The sequence below is a fragment of the Lissotriton vulgaris genome, unplaced genomic scaffold (assembly GCF_964263255.1).
Source record: "Lissotriton vulgaris unplaced genomic scaffold, aLisVul1.2 SCAFFOLD_393, whole genome shotgun sequence".
Taxonomy (NCBI): domain Eukaryota; kingdom Metazoa; phylum Chordata; class Amphibia; order Caudata; family Salamandridae; genus Lissotriton; species Lissotriton vulgaris.
In genome coordinates, this window is record NW_028242142.1 from 1,395,204 (window position 1) to 1,418,268 (window position 23,065).

The 23,065-nt window shown below is 44.5% G+C and overlaps 1 protein-coding gene across 1 annotated transcript in view; it reads right to left on the minus strand.

Moving 5' to 3' along the window:
* Nucleotides 1-9,961: 9,961 nt before the first annotated feature.
* The window catches only part of LOC147669049 (ribose-phosphate pyrophosphokinase 1-like), a 99,244-nt gene continuing 86,140 nt past the window's right edge, over nucleotides 9,962-23,065 (minus strand). The window contains exon 5 of the mRNA XM_086948263.1: nucleotides 9,962-13,477. Within this exon, the coding sequence (XP_086804389.1) occupies nucleotides 13,385-13,477 (93 nt within the window). The 3' untranslated portion in view covers nucleotides 9,962-13,384. The remainder of the gene's footprint in view (nucleotides 13,478-23,065) is intronic.

A 23,065-nucleotide genomic window follows, 5' to 3' on the forward strand; every position in this document is an offset into this window, starting at 1 on the left:
GTTACAAATACACGGCAGAGTGACATTTTAAGCAGGTGTGCTATGTTTCATGCAGGCATCGTACGGCCACATTTTAAAAAGGCAGGGCAGATGTACCTTTCATCCTAGTGGGGCAGATACGTGGAGGGTTGAGGCAGTGGCCACAGACATGTGTTCTGGCAGGAAGCGCTCCTGGAGAACAAGGGTCTAAGTGGAGACAACTAGAGTGAGAGAACTAAGGTAAAGCGGGGACAGTGGTCATGTTAAGTAACATTGGAAGCCGGGATCTGCCCGTTACACGGACTCTGTCCCAGCCCTGCGATATTTTCAGCGGTTCTGCGTTTCTGCCCCCCTCCCTCCCGTTGTCACCCCCCACTCCCTGGCTAATCACCCCTCCCCTGCCCCTACTCCTTCACTACTGCTGCCTTGATGCAGGATGCGCCCTCCCCCGCACATCTCCTGCCGAGGGGGGGCCGCACACTGCCCCGCACTGCCTGGCTCCTGCAGCACTCTCAGCCACGAGAGGACCCCGCATCCGGCTCGATCCCTCAAGCGCCGTCCAACACCCACAAGGCGCTACACCCCCAGCACTCCGTGCATCGTCGGCACATCCTGGAGCCTCCAGTGACCCCCTCTTGCTCTGCACATCTACCCCCCCCCACCCCTCCTGCACCTCCCCTGCAGCCCACCCCAGACCCGCAGCCCTCTGCCCTCACCTCACACTCCGGATCCGCCACTCTTCTCCTGACAAAAATTCCCCGGACAGAAAGATGCCAGAGACACACGGACATAGAATTAAATAAATACACACAGACACATCGGTGAGAAAGGTTGCTTTTAAAGTTACAATTCGTGTCTCCCTGTTGCCTGCTTGTGCCTCCGTTTTTGTGTCTCCCTGTTGCCTGCTTGTGCCTCCGTTTTCGTGTCTCCCTGTTGCCTGCTTGTGCCTCCGTTTTCGTGCCTGTGAGACTGAGTGCAGGCTGCGAGTGCAGGCTGTGAGTGCAGGCTGTGAGTGCAGGCTGTGAGTGCAGGCTGTGAGTGCAGACTGACTGTGCAGACAGACGGACTGTGCGTACCTGTGTATGTGTGCAGCTATGTGTACAAGAGCTAAGTCATGCTGTGTATGTGTGTGTGATGCTATATGTGTATTATGCTATGTGTATGTGTGGGTCTGTAGCTGTGTATGTGTGCAGATGTGTCCAGGAGCTGAGTGATGCTGTCTGTGTGTAATGCTATGTATGTATAATACTGTGTGTGTGTGTGTGTGAAAGAAAGGGCTCGGAGATGTGTGTGCACGTGTCTGAGGGTATGCTAGATAGCACCGTCTCTACATTACGTGTAAAGCAAGAGTGAGGGCTGGAAGCGTATGTGAGTGAGCATGTGGCAGGCAAAAAGAATGCTGGATGGTGATTGTTGTGCATCTGCTGGGTTGAGTGTCCGCACGTGTGTACCTATTCTGGCGACAGAGTATGTATTTGTATGGAAAGGTTCAAGGCGAGAAAGTGCTAGCCCTCTTCACCCGCCCGTATCTGGCTCCCTTCTGCTGAGAGGGTAAAGCTGGCCTTTTCTTGCACTTCCTAATAGAAAGAAAGACACACTTAGTCAGACTTTAGAGGTGCCTGTGGAAACGAGAGCGTGTTCTGCTTTGCAGAATGACTTGACTTTTGTCTCGAAAACCAAGACATGTACTTATTATTAAATTGAGAAAAGTGTCAAGGAACCTGGGACTGTCCAGGTAAATCCGGGGCAACCATTAGCCCTGCCCCCTGCACTCTCAGGCTCTCTCACCCCCCGCCCCCCCCCCCCCCCATACCGTTCCACTGACTGATCTTTAGCAAGCCCTGTTTTTTCACTCGGTGTATCACACAATGTCATTTTGCAGCTCAGCTTCTCGCTGCAAGCCTTTCTGTGTTTGCAGCGGAGAAATGGTCTCCACTTTTGTGCCAGCTCTCAGGACACCACGATCAGATCTGATTGCAGGCTGACAGGAGGGCTTGAAAAAGCTGCAGGAATGCGATGCTAAATCAATAGGAGGATAAATTACCAAAGAGCAGTAGTCTTGTGCCTAATTCAGTAGGGTTGGCAAATATGCTAATGTCTGGTCCAAGGTTAAATTAGGGACGGACCCCGCTGCTGTGAGATCACATGGAGGCAGTTGCCCTCAGCAGTAATTACTGCACGTCTGCTTTGCCCATTGCACGGCATCACTCCTAAATGGTACCTTTGCTGCAGTGAAACACACAAAAGGGAATGGGAGGCTGCTTGCAATAACTCTAGACACCTGCAGTAGCTCGGGTAGCGATCCAATCCATTGTTCTTTTGCTCACAACTGGCCTGAGCGAAAGTTAGATGACACGGGGCCTGTGTGTTTGGGGGTCATGTTGTGATTCGGTACGTGAGTTACCAAGAAAGTGAACATCGGACACAAGGGGCTCCATTCAGGGTTGGGCCCCCACTGAACGCCCTGCGCTGTGCCATCACACACACTGGGGCACATTTACAAGCCCCCTTGCGCCACTTTGCGGGACTGTCTGTGCAAAAGGAACTAACAGGCCACACTTTCCGTTGTTGCCTAGAAGTTTTCCTTCTCTACCACTACATGTGACATAGAAGAGGTGCAGCTGTGGCGTGGTGCTGCTTTAAACAGCTGTTTGAACACTTTGTCTGGACTCCTGAGCACTCTGTTTACTGGCAGTGCACCACCCAAAATCAGGTTCACCTGTAGCAAAGTGCCTGTCTCTAACGTGCTTGAGGTTTGCAGGCCTGCAGTGTGCGCTGCACTGTGCAGCAGGAAGCAAGCCAGGCTCAAAGCTTTGAAGACTTCTAAGAACATTATGGCGTCATCCAACCACATGCAACCAGTGCTTATTTTGTAAAAGAATCAGTGCGGGCTCCCAAAGCTCTGCTCGGATGTCTGTGGCCTGCGCTATTAAATGTGGTACACCAATCACCAAGGCTTCGTAGTGTTAAATCCAGCTCATGCCTCTCTTATCCACCACGTGGCACTCCCGCCCCCTGTATCTTAGTCAGTATTTATAAAGTGCAACTCTTGCAGGTTCCTGCTTTATCCCTTTGCAATGTTTTTCTTTTTCTTTCTCTTCCTCCTTCTTTCCTTTTTGTGAATTTTCCCCTCTCTTGCTCTCAGTAAATGTCTGATGCAAGAAAATAAGTGCCGGTCTGCAAAAATGAGAGCCTGTGGGCCCCACCGTCAACCACTGGTTCAAATTAAGCATTGCATGCAGCAGAAACATAAATGACAAAATACATAAATGGTGCCCTGCAACCCGTAATTGAACGGCTTCTCCCCAGAACCGCAGAAGTGAATCGACATCAATGGGGAACACCCACTCCTTAGCTCCAAGAAGTCAGTTTAACTTTAAAAGGAACCTTGTTAGACAAATACCGGCATCTTTTAAAGAATCTCATCATTCATGAAGAGGGGCAAGAGATTAAGCTATTGGCATTGTAAATGACAATGCCATTTATTTATGTTTACAAAAAACAAATAAAAATAATGTCAAGAGCAATGCCAATAGCTCTAACTTTAACAAAGGCAAAACCATTGCATTGTAAATGCTTGTTCCCAAATGTAGACAGTAAACAATGCTTTTAATGTCATCCTTTATTTTTAAAAGTGGACAAAGAGAAAATTGTGCTTCTTGTGAGTGACTCCCCAGGTTGTCCTTCATGAATCAGAGCCGTAATCATAACACTTAGCTCCTGGTTGTCTTTGCGTCACAAAGCCAACAGCTCCTCATCCTCCATCTCCCCCCCCTTCCATTTCAGGGGCTCCATTGAAAAGCAAAGGTTATCTAATGCTTAATTCTAGCAGCTACTAATGTATTGTTGATGGTGGAGGAACCAAGGGAGAGGTAGGCATGTTACACTATCTTCAAGTTTCCTGCCGACTAAAGGTCTCTGAAAAAGCCAGCATTTCTTTGGACTGCAAGAGCCATTAGGTCTATTTTTTGGTTTCTTTTCCATTTCTGGGTTGCTAGTCTTCCGGTTCAATTAGGTACATGCTGAAGACTGATTTGCATATGGCTGGGTCCAAATGAAGATGACACGATGAGCAAAAGAACAATCGGTTGGGGTGCTACCATGAGCTATGGCAAATGATTAGACTTTTTGCAAGCAGCCTCCCATCACCTTTTGTGTGCTTCATGTAAAGCCTTAAGTGCCCCTAAGCTCACTGTGGTACAGGAACCAAGCTGTACCTGGCTGATAACCTCATAACTAGGGCAAAACTGGTCTTGGGTTGCTGGTATTGCGGTTCAGGGAGGACCTAGCTTGGCAGTTCAGGCTGGACTGTGCCCATGAGGAAAGGGTCAAGACTGATTACACCGAGGTGGCATGTTGAGCAACATAATGATGGGTTGGAGTGCTACCCAAGCCATTTGCAGTAATTAGAGTAATTACCTTTTGTGTGTTTTGAGCTTTAGATAAGCACCAGCTACATTCATTATTTTTTTGTTTTAGGTAGGAGGATTAAGAAATTTGTCAAGAATCATACAATGTGGTTAAGCCTACACCGAGACTTGCATGTGGTTTCCCAGTTTCACTTTTGGGAGCTCTGGCCGCAACGCCACATTCCTGCACCCTCCGTGCTGTGTTTTTTTGGGGTTTTAGGACAATGCTTTTCACAGCCTATAAAAAGTAACATTAAGCTAAAACTCTAAAAAACACCAACATGAACGCATGCTTTATTGGTCAGAAGTGGCAAAAGGCAACGAGTTTGTGTTAACTTTTTTTTTTTTTAATTTAAAGCATTGCTAGTTTACACAGCCTGTAAAAACCAACATGGTATTAAAACTGAGAAACAAAACAGGTCTATTGCCTAGTGGTCGAAGATGCCACCCATGTTTGTGTTTAACAAGGTTGGTTTTCAGAGCCTCAGAGCCTCAGTTCCTTATTAAGAGGAAGCAGTTGGACTCATTTTGTTGGCTCCAGAGTCCATGAGGAACACGAGCTGAACTAGAGTCAAGCATCTGACTAGATCTTTCAAGGGGTTATCCTCATCTCGGGCAGGAGTTCCAACAACCCAGTCGGGGGGAAGGGAGTCTCTAAAGGATGCTGCATAGGAAACTCCAATGCATGATAGTTTTAACACTGAGCTTCCTCTACAGTGGTCAACAGACAAAGACAGGTTTCTTCCCATTGCTCGACGATGCCCTGCATCTCCTCAAGAGTGAAAATGCCCTTCTTGATTTGCTAGGCAACATTGGAGAGTTAGTCCACCCTGGCATTTAAAGATCCTACCAGGTGTTAGGCAATTATGAGATGCCCTCAGCTTTCAGCCATTTCCAGAAAAGTAGAGCCACAGGATTAACTACCCCACACTGCCCAGTTTGTTGCAGTAATACATGGCAGTCATCGGTACCCGTTCCCGCTTAATGTTCAGGAGGAATGCTTTCAGTAACAAGCGAACCACAACTCCAACAAGTTAATCTGGAGGAGAGTCTCCACCAGAGTCCTCTTGATCTCCACCCCAATCCAGCAACACATATCGGTCACGACTGGTAACTCTGGATGGAGTAGAAGAGGTGTATGCCACTGGTCCACTTGCAGTCAAGCAGGCTCCAGTGCACATCTTGATGCATTCTCTTCTGACACCTAGATGGAATCTGATAGCGTCCCTTGGTGCTTGGCTCAGACTTCAGATCCCTACCACAGAGCCCCTGCGTGCCATCTGACCAGCAGGAGGCCAGAGGCCAAAATGCCCAGAAGCCTCAGATTCTCTTTGAGACCCAGGTCAGAGGTTTGAACACAGGAATCATAGCCCGAATGTTCTGGATTTGTTGCAGCAGAGGGAACACTCGAAAGGGCATATTTTCCAGGATGTGTCTGATGAAAGGGAGCATTTGTGAAGACGTCAGGAGTGGCTTTGGCACATAGATGAAAAAGCCCAATGATGTCAATACGTAAGAATTTGTCTGGAGGTGGTTGACAACTGTTTGAGGAGAGCCCTTCTTCAGTAGCCAGTAGCTGAGGTATGGGAAGTCTGGTAATCCCAACAGCCGCAGAGTTGCTGCGACCATCAAAATCACCTTTGTGAACACCGGAGGTGAAATAGTAAGGCCAAAGGAGATCAAAGAGAATTGAAAGTGCTCTAGGTCTACCTAAAACCATAAGTAAAGTCTGTGACAACGTGGAAACAGGCATCCTGCAGATTCAACGCAACTATTCAGTCTCTTGTGTTCAAGGCAGACAAAATTTGGGCCAGAGTGAACATTTTGTTTTTGTCTTTCTGAATGGAGAAACTCAGAGGGCAAAGATCGGGGTGGGAAGAAGGCCTCCATCCTTCTTTAGCACCAGGAAATAAATAGGAGTAACTGCCAGTCCCGAACTCTGATTCAGGTATTCACTCTGTTGCTCCTTTGGATAAGAGCCTGAATTTCTCATGAGTGAGAACAAGTGGTCCTTCGGGTGTGTGAGTAACATATCTGGAGGCTAAGGCAGTGAGGAAAAGATTAACTGAGTTCCATTATTTGAAGCACTCTTTGGTTAGATGAGATTCTGCACCGGGGACGGTAAGATATGATGTGACCTCCTACCAGGCAATCATGTTCCGCTGAGGACAAATTAAAGAAGTTCTGCTACAGGGAAAGGACTGGGTTTTGAGTAGTACATTGCTCCTGAGAACGTGGAAGTTGGCCTCTTCTACAGCCTCTACCACAAAAGGATTAGGAGGCTAGATATTGAAGTGCGTTTTAGCACAGTCTGCGCTATTATCCTTGCCAAAGCCTCAAAAGGGGGGTGGGAACTGTCAAACAGGCAGAAATAGGTCTAGGGAGTGAACAGTGGCTTTGCTTTCTTTAATCTTTAAATTTTCCGAAGGCAGGGCCTGCCTTCGTTCCAGAGAGCTGATAGCCCTCAAATTGCATGTCCATTATGGATGGCTGGACGTCATCAGAAGCCCTTGGAGTGAATCCAGGCATTGAGCCGAAACACCATGTTGGTCATGACTCCCATACCCAGTCAGTAGTGTCCAACCCTGAATGCATAGAGCAAACTACTGTGCCCTGGCCACACAAATGAGGAGGCATTGCCTGACAGCTGGCAAGATGTTCGACACTGTCCCACAAAGCATGAGCACATACCCAGGAAGCAACTAGTACTGACAGATTGGAGGGCAAGGCTGACCAAAGGAAAAAATTCATTTGGGCAGTTTCCATGCACTTGAATTCTCTGGTGGCGTCATTGGAAACGTGTTAGGGTTTAGTCTACTTGTAGATGCCTCCACTACCAAGCACTCCAGAGTAAGGTGCTGTAATAGGAAATCCGGGTCCCCGGAAGCAAATCTATGCCTCCTTGCCACTTGCTCATTAAGATTAAAATCTTGTTTTCTCACAGGTGCATAAGTCATAACCTTATTGTAATGTAATGTATGTGTCTTGTAAAGCGCACTGCTGCCCTGAGGCGTCGTGGCGCTGTAGACCGCTGGGAAACCCGTCCTGGCTATCCCTGTGAGATGGTCCCTACTGGGTATCTCCAAGGTGAAACCAGGCATCCGCGGCGAATGTGGGGCTCCGTTGTAGAGATGAGGCAAGCTAATGCCTAGAGTTGCCGAGTGTGATCCCTGGTTAGAGTAGGCACCGAGGCGAGAATTATCGAGTCCGCTGACCCTGGTCCACAACCCTGCTGCGTCGGGAATTGAACCCTAGTCCCGGGCCGTTCTCTGCTTCGGGGTCTGCCGCCTCTAACCAGTGAGCCACACCACTCTTGAAGAGCAAAAGAGGTTCTTGGTTTGACCAAGGTTGAATACTTCAGTTAAACTATTTATTTTTAACTCTGTTGTGGGAAGGGTGAGGTCTAAAACTTCTACTGCCCTTCTGATAACAGTTGCGAAGGAGGCAGTATCCTCTATGGACATAGTAGGGTTAGCGGAGGAGAGGGGAATGCCTGGGGAGGTACCCAGTCCACAGGCCTGCAGTCCATGAATACATTTTCTTCACTGTAAAGAACGCTCTCAGTGTCATATCCTAGTCAGCATGGAGTTGTGTGATCTCGGGGTCTCAATGGGAGTACAGGCTCATTTTATTTACGACCTTGGAGTTGAAATTAAGTTCGAGTCTGACAAACCTACCAACTCCTCTTTTGGTGTCAGTGAAGTCACAGCAAACATTAAAGCTTGGGGTTGCCTATCAGTCCAAGTGCCGAATTCGGTGTTGGAGTTTGTGCTGGAACTGGAGAAGTTTGGGCTGGGGGAGGGTGCTGGAAAAAAACCTGACCACATGCCACCTCCGATCCTTAGAGCCCAAAGGTGCTCTAGAGGGATCTGGGGCACGGGGGTATTTAGGTACCGAATATTTTGCCCATGGCCACTTTGGGTGTGTGCAGCCTTTGTGGCGTCGCTTGAAGATTTCAGGAAACGAAAGAATTTCTGTCAGGAAACGAAAGAATTTCTGTCAGGAAACGAAAGAATTTCTGTCAGTTGACAAAATGCAATGGAGCTCAGGATCGCCATCGAAAGGATACAAAGAAATGAACTGATGTCAGTGTGGGATGGTGGCACAGATTATAGTGGCCCTGACGGCTTAGTAAGTGGAGTCGTGCAGGTCAGCGTTGGATCCGTCCCAACCCAGCTGACACGCAATAGAATTGCTATAAAAGGATTCCAGTCTGGGGAAATTCACAAGGAATGGAACCTGCTTATTGTACGTTTCACTATGCATGAATGAGATCTAACAAAATGCATAAACAAAAACATAAAGGGGGTTCCAAGCCTGATGGTTGCAAAGAATTCAATCATTTGAATCTATTGACGATGCCAACTCTGGAGAATTGTATTTGAAAGTTCTGTAACTTCAGTCTCTCATCATGAGCTTTAACTCGTGTCTGAATGAATTGCACAGTTCAGGTAAGAGGGTGTTATTAAATTGTGATTGATCAAGGTGGATTACACTTCCTGAATATCTGCTGCAGTTATTGTGTGTTAAAGAGGACTTACCACATAAAAATGCAAGTTAAATGAGACAAGTTACTAACAGGCTGAAAGCTCATCACTATAGAACATTCATAGATGTTCGGTAAAAACTGCAAGTTCAACAGTTACTACACTACTCATCAGGAAATAGATTAGAGTACGCAAGGCCGAGTCAAATCAATGCATTTGGACGTCCTCTGCGACATGGAAAACCATTTAAAAAGTGTACTGTTCTTAATTGCGGTGTTGCATGCTGAAAAAGATTTGTATGGACTCATCCCAATGAAATGTCCATATGCTATTCTGCTATGACACACCTCTATGCATCAAAGGATGGGCGCCACAAGCCAAAGGCAGCTAAAAAAATAATTTAAAAAAACAATGAACGAAGTCAATGCCTCCTTTTACATTATCTGAGTCAACTAAAGTTGTCTTGCCCAGAGCCAAAATTACACACCCCCCAGAGTAAATAACAAAAATTAAAACTGAAGCACAAAATAAGTCATCAAAGTGGAAGCGAATTCCTGATTTCAATCAGGAGAATAGATGACAGCTACAACGATTCAGGAAAAACAAGGAACAGGAAACATACAAGGCCAAGTGTTTCACCATCTTGACCATTTTATTGAAAAAGATCTTTACAGCAGCTTAACGTCCCATAATTAGGTAGGAACACGCTTCCACTCCACCAAAAATGGTATGATTACAGGGAGGAGACTTAGGTGTTCTATTAGAATCTAAAGCAGTAGGATCAAGAAAATCAGTAAGATCAAGAGATACGCATAAGTCAGTTCTATTACAAGAATTCACCGACCAGTGAAAATAAGCTCCGCAACTCAATACTTCAGTCCAATGACGGAGGACAGACCTTCTGCAATTTGAACAGACTGAAGCGATCGGATAACAACCAGCACGCATTCACAAGACAATACATCATCATCTTTTCCATTCGCTTACGACGTTAGTAAACTCACTTGTCAGGAAAATTGTATAAAAGCAGCACAGGAAAAACGTTAACCATGCAGACTTCTCAGTAAATCACACACACAGTGCATATAAAAAAACATTACTTTTTTATTGTAATGACAGAAATTGCATTTACACACAATATGTTTTACAATAGGAGGCAAAAGGTGCATTCACATTCCTGCAGACTACATGAACGTAAATTCAGATGCCCATAGATAACTTGTAAACCGAACAGGCTATTACATCCCTGTACTTTGAACAGAACTCAGAGTACAGTTCCCTTACCTGCAAAGGAGGGGACTTAAATACTACTAACTAGTGAAAATTGCTTTGAAAACCTGCAAAAAACATTGTTTGCCAAAAATCCTAGTCAGCCAGTCATGCAAAATCGATAGAAAAAGAATGATAAATTGTGGAAACGAAAAGGGAGAGATGAAAGTGGTCGGGCACCTGTAAATTTCCCAACATAAGCCATTTTTCTTTTGTATATGTATCCCCATATGTTCTTCTCCCAATCAACAAATTTCTCAATTTTAGACCCATTTTATCAACATCAATGGAATTAACAAAACCAAGAAGAGCGTAGAGTGAATGCTGAGCAAGGAGATTTGTATTTCATGGAGAGTTGACTTTTTATATTATCTTAATATGGAGCGAGTGGCAAAAAAACACTCCAGCCTTGGATTTCTACTATGCCTCAAATAGGACGATTTCTCTATACAGATGCAAGGTCTTGAACTCAGGCATGATGCAATGCACTCAAATGTATAAAAAAAACACAATCCATTCTGCTCCCACAGAGGATTAAACAAGAGTCTTGACTAAGTTTCAGCTTGAACAACTTGGGGAAAACATTAGGATGGAATCTAAAGATAGATACAGAGATTTGATAGCCACAATTTTACAGAAAATGTCGGACTATGCAATTGTGTTGAAACAATGCACATATGTAAACACGTTAACACAAAGGGCTTGCAAGCAATGCATTTTTCCCAACATCTTGGGTATAATGGAATCCCATTATTCGAATAGAGCTAAGGGGGTAATTAAAAATCATAATTGACAGTACTTCATCGCCCTTAGATTACTTTTTAAGGCTGGAAGTATGCACGTGGTGTGAATGCGAAGCCACTACTGGCCCTGTACACAAATGCAGACATCAGAAAATGTAAATGCAGGGGGCGCAAGTTAGGAGAATCACTGGGCAGATTAATCTAGAAAAATAGAAACGTTGGACCCATTACATCAGCGATCTTCTTCCTATATGAAGAAAAGAAAAACACCTTTGCAATGCTCGGGTAGCATCAGTTGACAAATGCAAGCAAGTTAAAACTTTGTACTAGTTCGCCTTTAAAACTGACTTGCTTTAATCAACTTTACAGCCTGGGGTGTTGTCTTCTCACTTCCAACATAACATCCAAACTAACCAAAGTATTCCTCTCTATCATTTCTAAACTTGGTGCCTAGATTGATTTATATTTGACAAACACCACAAGGATAATGAGAACCTTTGTAATTTAATTTTTTAGCCAACTTGAAAGTTTCCAAATTAAAGCTTATGCTGAAATCCCTTCGCTTGAAAAAAGTAGGAAAATATATTAGAGTCCACAAGTGGGTAGATGAACCCAGAAACATCTTTTAAATCACCTCCTCCAAAATTTGTCCTCCATAAATGAGCTTGAAATATCCAATAAAACACGACTGAATCTGAAATATGAAGCGCTGTGCTGCAACAAGCAGATCCTAGTAACACGACCAACAATCAAAAGAGAAACCTATGATCAGTTAATTAAATGATAAAAATGATTTGAGGAATCAAATGTGATAAGATTTTTTAATGTAGCCTAGACATCCATTTGGTACATCTGAATTGTTAAGAGCCCGGAACCTGCTCTATAAATGTCTGCCCTCATGAAAATAGCAGGCTGTTACATCGCTACACACTGTCCTCTGTGTCGTATCCCATATGGCTCCCGCAAGATTATTTTGCATTTGCCTCAAAGCATAAGAGATACGAGTTTTACCTTCACATTTTACTATCTACATCTTCAGCCTTCAGAATTTAGTCAATTCTTTTAGACATGCATAGCGATATCATTAAAGGCGCAGGCACTGGTTTTACATTCAACATAAAAAAAAACTACAAAGCAAAGAGGTAAATGTATACAAAAATATATATAAAGTAGCCTTAAAGCTGTGGAATTGAGCAGTTGCTGATCCGAACTTTGATGGTCGCCATATGACTCGAATCACCAAAATGATAAACAACTGATCAGTTGCACACTGATGGGAAACTAAATCTGCAGAGGAGGTTATGGAATTCAGTTTGATATTCCGGAGCACAGGATGAGAAGGAGCCCAGGAACGGCATATGTGCATGAGGGGCCGACACCCAACAATGTCATTTGTTGCTGTGTTCATTTCATTTGCTAGTGAACTAAAAGCAGCATCTCGAAAGAGTTGAGAAAAGTGATAGTTTATATTTTTAGAAATTCAGGAAACATAAAGTGCTGAATCTATGCCTCTGACAAACTGAGCTGTAAGAATAAATACATACCAAGCTGCGAATCTGCTATTAAGCATTAAGAAAAATTGTCAACATATATCTAACGGAAAAAGTACACTTAGCTTTAAAACACTACATGACTTTGGACGTATTTGCAAAAGAGAAAAAAGTTTTAAATTAAATCGTACTACCTCAGAAACTACTCCTCTAACTTAGATTAAAAAAAGAAGATAAGGCCGAAATCTAGTACGAAGGACGGAGAGTTCTAAAATCAAATTCCGATCTATAAAGCAATACGCCCATCCAGGCTTACTTTCCTACAGCTGTAGCCCACCTGAACAATTGCATCAGTGAAGCATAGCTATATTTCACATTCTTTGCCATTAGTTTCTGCTATGACCGTACAAAAGACAGAATATGCTGCACTCAGCTTTCAGCAGAACCTGTACCTGTCTGAAACGAACACTATTGCCGGTGTATCATTTTATAAAGAAAATATGAAAAGATGAAGATTTATTAAAATAATGTCCACAGTTTTATAATTTTGCACTTGATGGGCCAGGATTTTTGTTTTGCCAGCACAGTGATACGTAGGGCTTTCAACAACATATTACAAATAAAGTATCTTGCATTCCTCTGAACACTGAAAGAACACTTTCCATTGTTGTACTCAACGATTGAGGCCCTTTGTAGCACCAATTGTTTGCAAATTAACATTGTAAATCACCGCTTACATTAAAATAGTTTCTCACAAAAAGTATCAAACCAAATTATTACAGTCTCATAGTGGATATCTGAAGGCTAGTGCAGCAATATCTTCTGCTCCCACTTCCTCACAAATGTGTCCTTCACCAAAAGAGCCAAGAACGGTTACAATAAAATGGCAGTATGCAACTGAAATATGTAGCGCAGCAACTGCAACAAGCAGGATCTTCTTAACTTCATAATACGCAGTAACATTTTTGGTGTCTCAAAGTGGCATCGGGAAGCAGGTTTTGAAAAAGTTATAAAGGAACATGGCTGAATAAATAAGAGACAGATTCCCCATTGTGTGTCCTTCTGATTGCCTCGGCTAGGATCATCGAGATGTCAATAACCTGTGGAATTAAACATCAATAAATTAAATATCCTTCAAGTAATGCAACCAATTAGCATGAAACAAATCATAAGACCTGTCGACGCCCCTCTAATCCAAATAAAGGTCAAAAAAGATCGGACATTGTTTTAAGTTGCATGTCATTATTAAATACCTCTTCAGACCAAGTAGAAACATATTGATAACATACAGCTCCAATACTGGATTTTTCAGAGATGAATGTACTGTTATGAAGGGACTCTAGAATTGAACAACTGTAACAAAGGAAATCAGGGATGAAGAGCAAGAATGGAAGATGCAACTTGCACTGTAACGGATAATGTGTAGCTTGTAGTGCAAACATTTGTATTTTTTTCTTCAAAGTATAGTTTTGGGTTTCAAGATAACTTGTGATCGCGGCTTGAAACCTACAGTGCACCAGATCAAAGACACCATTTTTGACTGCTCCCTAGTGGGTGAGCGAGGCATGTGGCTCAGTGTAGGATAAACAATTTACAGGAATTTTAAGAATTTAAATATAATATATGTAATGTATAAAACTTAAAAAGCATGTACTCGCTTCTGGGGAAGTGGAATGGTGCATGTGAATCTACAGCATCACAAGCTACAAACCGATAGTTGCAGGGTAAAAAACATTTTCTCTGTGTAGCATGTGCTGTTGCAGATCACATCCTTTAAACAGACTATTTAGCAGTGCACTCCACATTAAGTGCTGGCTAGCTAGCAAATGAGGTACATGCTTGGAATAAGATTCTACTTTATCGTTTGCCTGGTTTGCGCTACCAGCCAGGCTGGAATGTCCACACAATAATGCTTACTGAATGTGCACGGTGCTGAATATAAAGGAGCCTTACATATGCCTGCTAGTGGCAGTATGCCTTGTTGAATGTGCTCTGGGCAGAGAATGGAGAGAATGTCTTGCTTTCGCATAAAAGACTTGCATGCACTTGGCAATCCATCTCGCAACACTAGATTTTGGAACTGGATTTCCCAAATGAGGTATGGCGGATGCAACAAAGTTGCTTCTTTTAGCGAATACATTTCTGATCAAGAGAACCCTCTTAACAGCTGATGTGTGCAATACTCATCTGCCGCCGAGGTTGTGGTAAAAATAAAAAAAAATAAAAACGCTCAATCAATGGTTTAAATGGGAAGAGCACCGTTGGCAGAAAGGGAGAATTTGGCCAGAGCAGACTATCCTTATGACCCTGGATGAAAGGCTCCTCCACTGTTTAAGCATGCAACTTACTTACAAGTTTTTTCGCTATTTCGACCTGCTTTGGTTGTTTGTCCTTTGTCAAATAGATTGGTTTCTTCGGTTCGACTGGGTTCTTCTGAGCAGTTGTGCTCAGGTCGATCGGCTTTGGCGCAACCTTCTTTGGTTGGACTGCTTTCGGTTTGTCGACTTTCGGTTCGACCGGCTTTTTCAGTGCGACGTTTGAGCCGACACCCCTTTTCGGGTCGACGACCATTGGTTGTAAAGGCTTACGCGGTACGTCGAGCCTCGGCTCGGCGGCCTTTGGGTCTGCGACTTTCGGTACGATAACCTTTGGTCAGACAGCCTTCGGATCAACAACCTTTGTTTTTTTGAGAACGTGACTTGGGCCTGGAGTGTCAAAAGGCTTTTTCTTGGTATTCTTTGCCGAGCTTGAATGCGGGGCTATTGAATCAGTGTCTTGATTTTGGCTAAGACCTGTTGGCGATGCCTCGACCGAAGCCTTTGTTCTCAGTAGAGTGAGTTTCAGGGGCAGTGTACTCCGGGTTCGCCCGCTTCGGGATCTGTTCATCTTCTGAATCGTCCTCGACGGCCAAGATCTCTAGATCAGAATCTTCTAGGTCGACGAGCTCTTGGTAGTCGTTGAAAATGTTTTCCGGGTCTGGTGCTGGTCTCTGCATCTCTTGCCTAGCGGCCCGTCGATTCCGGATCGTCTTTTTGGAATGGAATTGGGCACAAGCCAGGCAATCTTCTTATTTATGGTCCGGTGACAAGCACTTGTTGCAAACTGGATGTCTGTCAGTATGCGGGTACTTGGAATGGCATTGTGGGCAGAATTTAAATGGACTCCGTTCTATCGACGATAGGCCCACGTGGCGTCGAAAGGCCCAACGGGCCGCGTCGACGACCGGAGAGAAGAAGGAAGTTTATCCGAGGTATTAGGCACAGAGCGGAAATAATACCATCTATTCTGAACGCCTTTTGGCCTTTAAAAAAGTTTTGTTTTGATTCCGAACTTCGAGTGTAGGAAAAACATCCGAACCCAATGGCGGAAAAAAACAATCTGAAGATGGAGAGGATGCCCATGTGCACTGTAGTCCAAGGGAGGAGCCACCTATCTCGTGATACTTCGAAGACTCTTCCCGGACAACAAGGTGCATTCATCCGGACCCAACACTAGGCGGCGATCTATGCACAGATATGAATTCAGCAGCCCACATGCCTCGAACTTTAATTTAAATTCAAGGAGGCTTATTTGATAGGCCTAAATACTTTGTTTTAGTACGTAATTAGGTTTAATTGCGTAAGAAAGAGGTGTATAATGCATCAGTAAATGCAAACTTCATGAACACAATGTTAAATAGAACGCATTAGCAAATGGAATACTTTAATGTGCATAATGAAACATGAACTTAATATGTAGGCTAGGTACATAAATGGTTTTAAAATTTGTACTTACATTTATCAGGTGTTGTCAGGTAGCACGCGGTTTGTGGCAAATAATTCTCTATTTGTAGATTGTGTTTTGCTTATTAACAACCAGCTAACTACTTATTGTAGCGAACAATAACACCCCAATCCTTGCTCATCTGCAGGAAATGTGTTGTTTGAGTACAACCAACCACCTATATGACCCAAGCGGACAAGTAACGTCAAGAGCTTGGCTCAAATGAAGGCAGAAAAGCTTGGCATGCACTGATGAAGAAAAGAAAAATAGACCAGAGGTGTTTAAATCATCTTGGCAAACTGATTATTGATGTAAGAAATAATCTGCTTCGGAACGCAATGCTAAAGAAACAAATGCTCAGCTTTTCTTCTGTATTAAGTGTTGTTGATTGACTTTTTGTACTCATTGAATATTTAAAATGCAATTCAGACACCATAATCAAAGACTACCTATAATGGACAAGGTGTTGTTGGCGAGGAGATACTCTACTAGTCATGGGAGCCTTTTTTCCAGTAGGTTCAAGACCCCAAGAGGAAAGTGAAGGGAGGGTAGAAGGCAGAGTAGCCTGCAGAGGTGAATAAGTCTGGGTCAAGTACTATAAAATGAAAGGATCTTGAGACATGTACTGGAGGGGCCACTTCTGATCTGGAGGTGCTACTGAAGCGATCTGTGTGACAGAAGTTTCACTTCAGGTAGACCCCTGCATCGCACAGGCAGAATGACTGTCCCTTAAGGAAGTGGGCAGTGAAGAAATCTGGGACGTTCGTAACTGCCAGGCACGATGTCAGTCTGAGTGTTCCCCCGGAGATTGCAGAAGCAAGGGTAAAAGAAGAGTTACTGTAGCTTGCAGCTGTCGGGTCCCACCCGAAGAAAGTGCATCTTAACAAACAGCCTAGAGGCAGGAAAGTTATCCCCGATTGGGGGAGTCAGGAGTTTCTGCATGGCTTATGTGAAGATTTTGGGAACCAGGTGAACAAAGTGGACCCTAGTAACTTAAGGCAGAAGCAGTGACCTTCGGGGTTGCAACCCTGAGGAGTGCACTGAGCAAAGTGGCCACTATTGAGGTCATTGCAGCTTTGAAGCAAAGCGAGAGGCCTGGATTATGGATTTGAGGGTCAATTAACAGGCCTAAACCTGTGCCTCTCAGGTACATTGTCTCCACGAGTAAGATCAAGTCCTTTTCACCAGAAAATGATGTTGCTCTGTGTGCATCTTTCCTATGCAAAGTGTGAGAGCCTGGTGATGACAGGGACTAGAGAGGTCTTAGGCACTGTGCCAGACTCTTGATTTAAGAGTATTGGCACTGGGATGTGGGGGTCATGCAGCACTAACAGGTTGGGACATGGATTGTTAAGATGTTCGGAATCTGGAGGGGACTGTGAAGGCCAAAGTGATGTCTAATGCAGGAACTGGATTTGTGCATTAACATTCATGAGAATGGTCAAGCAAATTGGTTGCTGTCAATTTTGACAAGCAAGTGAAAAAAAATAGTAGTGTTTGCTTTTTGATAACCCTGTAAAAATAGTGAGGCAGGAAGATGAAATGAGAGGAATAGCTGATGACATCCTGGTTTACAATGCAACTTGACAGGCTCTAACTCACCTTGAGGGTAGTCAGCAGGTTGAGTGGATTCCCACGGGATACGTTTAGTGGTGGGACAAGGCGCAGCAGAGGAGATTAACTATAAATTGTCCTGTTAAATTTGAGAAAAATGGGCATGCGCTATTACCACAGCAATGAAATCTACCAAGGAGGTTGTGAGCTCGCATCTGCTTTCTTAAGGGGAGGGTGTGAACGAAATTCATTGTTCCACTGCATTTACAATAACACTTAATTCTGACCTCCGGACACTTGGGGCATAACAAAGCATTACAGTTTCATCTGCTAAGAGACCCCCTTTTGGCAATTTGAAGGGCATATTTTATAAAAATCGTTAAGTTGCCCACAATGTACCAACTGATGGTACATGAGCGACCAAGGATTTTCATATGAGAGCCTAAAGAGAAAATGTTCTTCACTCACATTCAGAGTAAAAACGGCACCACTGGTATTACAAAGATCCATGTAGCGACCTAAACTAACAAGCATTTGCAATGCAATAGGTCTCGCATTTGCTTCAGTTTAATCTATTGGTATTGAAAATGACAATGCTTTTTATTCATCTGTTTTGACAACCAACACATAAATAAAAAGCACTGTCATTTACAATGCCAATAGCTCAAACTCGCGCAAATACGAGACCTATTGCATTGCAAATGCTTGTTAGTTTAGGTCGCTACATGGATATTTGTAATACCAGTGGTGCCGTTTTTACTCTGAATGTGAGTGAAGAACATTTTCTCTTTAGGCTCTCATATGAAAATCCTTGGGTCGCTCATGTACCATCAGTTGGTACATTGTGGGCAACTTAACGATTTTTATAAAATATGCCCTTCAAATTGCCAAAAGGGGGTCTCTTAGCAGATGAAACTGTAATGCTTTGTTATGCCCCAAGTGTCCGGAACAGTTCATCTTTGAAACTTAACGGTTCAAAGATGAACCCTATCCTCAATGCCTCCCTGAGGGAGGGGCGGGTCCCTAGCTCTTGGAAAAGAGCGATGGTGATCCCCCTCCTAAAAAAACCGGGCCTTGACACCGAAGTCCTGGCGAACTACAGGCCTATCTCGCTGTTACCAGCACTAGCGAAGCTTACGTAAAAACATGCGCATGGCGCTCTTTCTAGTTTTTTGGAAGCCAATAATCTGCTCCATCCATCTCAATCGGGCTTCTGACCTAATTTTAGTACGGAAACAGCTCTGATTGAGGTGACTGAGATCATCAGGGAGACTCTTGATGCCGGCGGCAGGGCCATGCTGGTCATGTTAGATCTCTCGGCGGCTTTCGACACCGTCCCCCACAAGACGCTTCTAACCAGGCTTTATGACATCGGCCTGAGGGGGACGGTGCTGAGGTGGTTTACTTCTTTCCTGGAAGGCCGCCGCCAGACGGTCTGGGTTTCCCAGAGCTCCGCCGAGATGCCGCCATTGGGAGTTGGGGTTCCACAGGGTTCTGTGTTGAGCCCCACATTATTGAACATCTTTATGTCCCCTCTGGCGGCCTTGGTAGAGGCGTATGGGGCCCAGATCGTCTCCTATGCCGACGACACGCAACTCCTCTTCACATGCGGGAAAGATCAAGAGTTTGTGGGAGAGAGAATCCGGGACTGCCTTGCGCTGGTCTTCGACTGGTTCCAGCGGAACGGTCTGAGGGCCAACTCAGGAAAGTCTGAGATTTTATTTTTTGCTTGCGCTGCCGATCCTGATTATCAGCATTGGTGGCCGTCCGACATGAGTCCTCCTGTACAGTCCTCAGTGGTGGCCAAAAACCTGGGCGTCAAGCTAGACAATCAGCTGTCGCTCCGCACTCACATCCTTGGCCTGGCCGGCACTTGCTACGGATTATTGAAAATGCTCCGCAAATTTTTGCCTCTGTTATCTGAGGAGCATAGGAGGATTACAGTGCAGGCTCTAGTCGGTTCGAGGCTAGATTATGCCAATGCTCTTTTTCTTGGCCTTCCTGACTACCTGGTCCAGCGCCTTCAGGTGGTGCAGAACTCTGCCGCCCGGGCGATCTTTGGTCTAGGGAGACTAGCTCGAGCGTCTGGGTTGCTCCAGTCGCTCCATTGGCTCCCCATTAGGAAGAGGATCCAGTTTAAATCCTTGACCCTGATGCACAAAGCTCTGCATGGTTCAGGAGCGGGATATCTGCAGAGGAGACTGACTTTTTATCGTCCGGCTCGTTCCCTCCGTTCGGAAGCTCTTTGCAGAGCGGTGGTTCCACGGGTGAGGAAGGCCCTTGCGGGAGGGCGGTCTTTTGGCTACAGAGCCCCCCAGCTTTGGAATCTGCTTCCATTTTCTCTGCGGAGTACTGTTAATTTGCTCCAGTTTAGGAGGGGCCTGAAGACCTGGCTTTTTAACTCCTAGTCTGTTTTTACTGCCCATTGTCTCTTTTCTGTTCCGTTCTGTTTGCCTGTTTTTAGCTGTGTTGTGTTATTTCAATATGAGTTGAGGGTGGAAAGCGTCGGGACACTCCCTGTGAGTAGCTGCACGCTATACAAAAGCTCAATAACATAACATAACATAACATAACAAAGACTGACATTCTCCTCCTTGGTCAGAAGGGGCCCTCTCTATCACAGAACATCTGGCCACCTTGTCTAGGCCCGCTCCTAGACCCGAAACCAGAGGTAAAAAGCCTGGGTGTTTGGCTCGATAAGGATCTATCATTTGCAACACAAGCAAAAAAGGTAGCCGGGACGTGCTTTGGGCTCCTCAGGTCGATCCGAAAGATCCTGCCCCTACTCCCCGCCAACTCTCAAAAACTGTTGATCCAAGGCCTGATACTCTCTAGGCTCGATTTCAGTAATTCCATCTACTTAGGCGCTCCGGAGGCAACCCTGAACAAATTACAAAGGGTCCAAAATGCCGCGGCCCGGATCCTCACTAACATCCCTGCCAGAGCCTCGGCCAAACCAGCTCTGAAGCTTCTCCATTGGCTCCCGGTAAGAGAACGTGTGAAGTTCAAGGCCCTCTGCCTGACACACAGACTGCTTCAAAACAAAGGCCCCCCAAGCCTAAAAAAATTTATTAAACCATATAAAGCCCCTAGATCCCTACGATCCGATCAGGAACATCTCATCGTCATTCCCAGAGTCAAGAAGGCCCGAACAGGTGGAAGGCGCTTCTCGGTCCACACTGCACGCCTTTGGAACGCCCTACCTCGCAACCTGAGAACTGAACCTAACTACCTACGGTTCAGGAAGCAACTGAAAGCCCACCTCTTTCCTTAATCTTGTCCCCCTCCCTGCCCCCACCGACCCGCAGTTGTACTGATCTTAGCGCTGGGATACTCACGGGTGACTACGCGCTCTATAAAATTAAATAATAATATTAATAATAATAATAAGTTGATGTTGTCAGTGGGCTCTTGAGAGCGCCAGGATGCCCAGGGCTTTCTTTTGGGAATCAGTTTTTGTTTGGCGGTATTGGCTTAAAGTCCTTTTTATATGAATTTACACTGAATATTGAGAAGTGTGTTGATGACAACCACACGATGGTTTAAGTATATTTTATTTTTGCATAGTTAATTAAAACCATTGCAATAAAACTATTCCAAAATTCATAAAACATACATGTTTAAAACCAATAAAAGCCAAAGAGTGAAAAATTAATTACAGTTTAACATGATAGCTCAATTCTGCTGATTAGAGACAAACATTAATTCGCTGGATGCCGGAAAGTGCGTATCTCAGATTTCCCTTGCTCTCGCCCAGCTTAACCATTTGTTGTGTTTTCCACATGTACTCTTCTTGTTGCAAAACGTGTCCCTCTGCTGCAGGTGGTCATCCTTGATAAGGTTCCGCTAAGTCCTTTAGCCCGTCTACTAGTCAGCTTGGGTCGGCGGGTTTTATAGAGCATTTTTTTTTATATTTTTGGCTTTCTCCGTTCAGCCACTATCAGAAATTTGGGATGGGACTCTGTTACTGATGAGATTTTGCTGCACAGAGCGAATAGGAAAGTTGCGAGGAACGGGGCAGATTTGGGGTTGTCAGAGTGGTGCCGGTTGGGGGGAAATAGGAACGGTGAGATGGGCCTTCTCAACATTCTCAAGTACTTTTGCTCTGGGAGCATCCATTTTCCTCACCTGTACGAGATGCATAATAAAAATAAGGTCTACCAAACTAGCAGATTTTCAGTACTTGTAAGTGGACTTCACAATCTGAAGCCTCAGTAAAACCGGACGTGAATCCAGAAATTGGTTTTTGAACTATAAACGTTCACGTTTCGGGGTTGTGACTGCAAATGTTTTGTGAATCAACCCCTAATTTGAATCTTTTGGAAAGAATCAATACTCCCATTGCAGCTACCTAATGTAATCAACAAAATCTGGAGAAGTACAATAAACAAAGATAAACCCACCAATAAACAAATCCAGATATAGGCATCTTCCAAAACAAAGGGGAGGTTCCTTGAAGAAAAGATTTCAAAGGCTTTCTTCCAAATACATACACAGTGGAAAGGCGGAAAGTACAGACATGGAAATAAAAGCACCTCAGAAGACAGTCGTCCACTAAAACACAGACTACACCGGGACACCACACGAGTGCTAGGCAAGAGGCCCCACATATAACACAGGCGGCAGACCTCCAAGGTAATACAGCCCGAAGTGGAAAGCACAAGAAGTGGGTTGATGGCCGAAGTCGCACAAAATGCATTATATGGGACCTACACAGTAACTCCAACCAGCTAAACTAAAACTGCAAGAGTTTCCACTCTCTCTCCCGCTCATCTTACCTTCATTCCTCTAAGCACTGCAGGACAGGAAAAGAGCACCTCTGTGATCACACATGGAAACAATACGATTGACACACAGATCTGATTGAAAGTACAACATTGTTCACACCAAGCACTATTTAACACGAAAGAGAGGCGAGGGTCAAATCAGCTTATACTCTAACACCCCAGACCCCCAAGAAACTCAAATGTACGCACATAGGGGGTGTATAGAGTGGATTACAATCATGACACAAAATATATACAAACAGAAAGGACCCCAATAAGGCAAATCGCTCTGTTTGGACAAACTGCCCTCATTCACATACCGAGGTATGTGACATGCTTCATTATCGGGCCTGCTTACAATATGCCCTGGTGTAGCCACACACAGGGCGGAGCATTAGGGAGGGGGGAAAAATAATAAATTCCTCTTAACAAGACGTACAACCAGGACAATTCAACATAGAAGACACATAACACAAATATTGGTGAAAGTCGTGCAAACACCAAGTGACCACAACTGAAAAGTGAGACAAAAGGTGCAGTTGAGAAAGTGATTAAAACGGATTAAGGGTGCCAACCAAAACACAACCTTTATTAAACTTTTCTTGA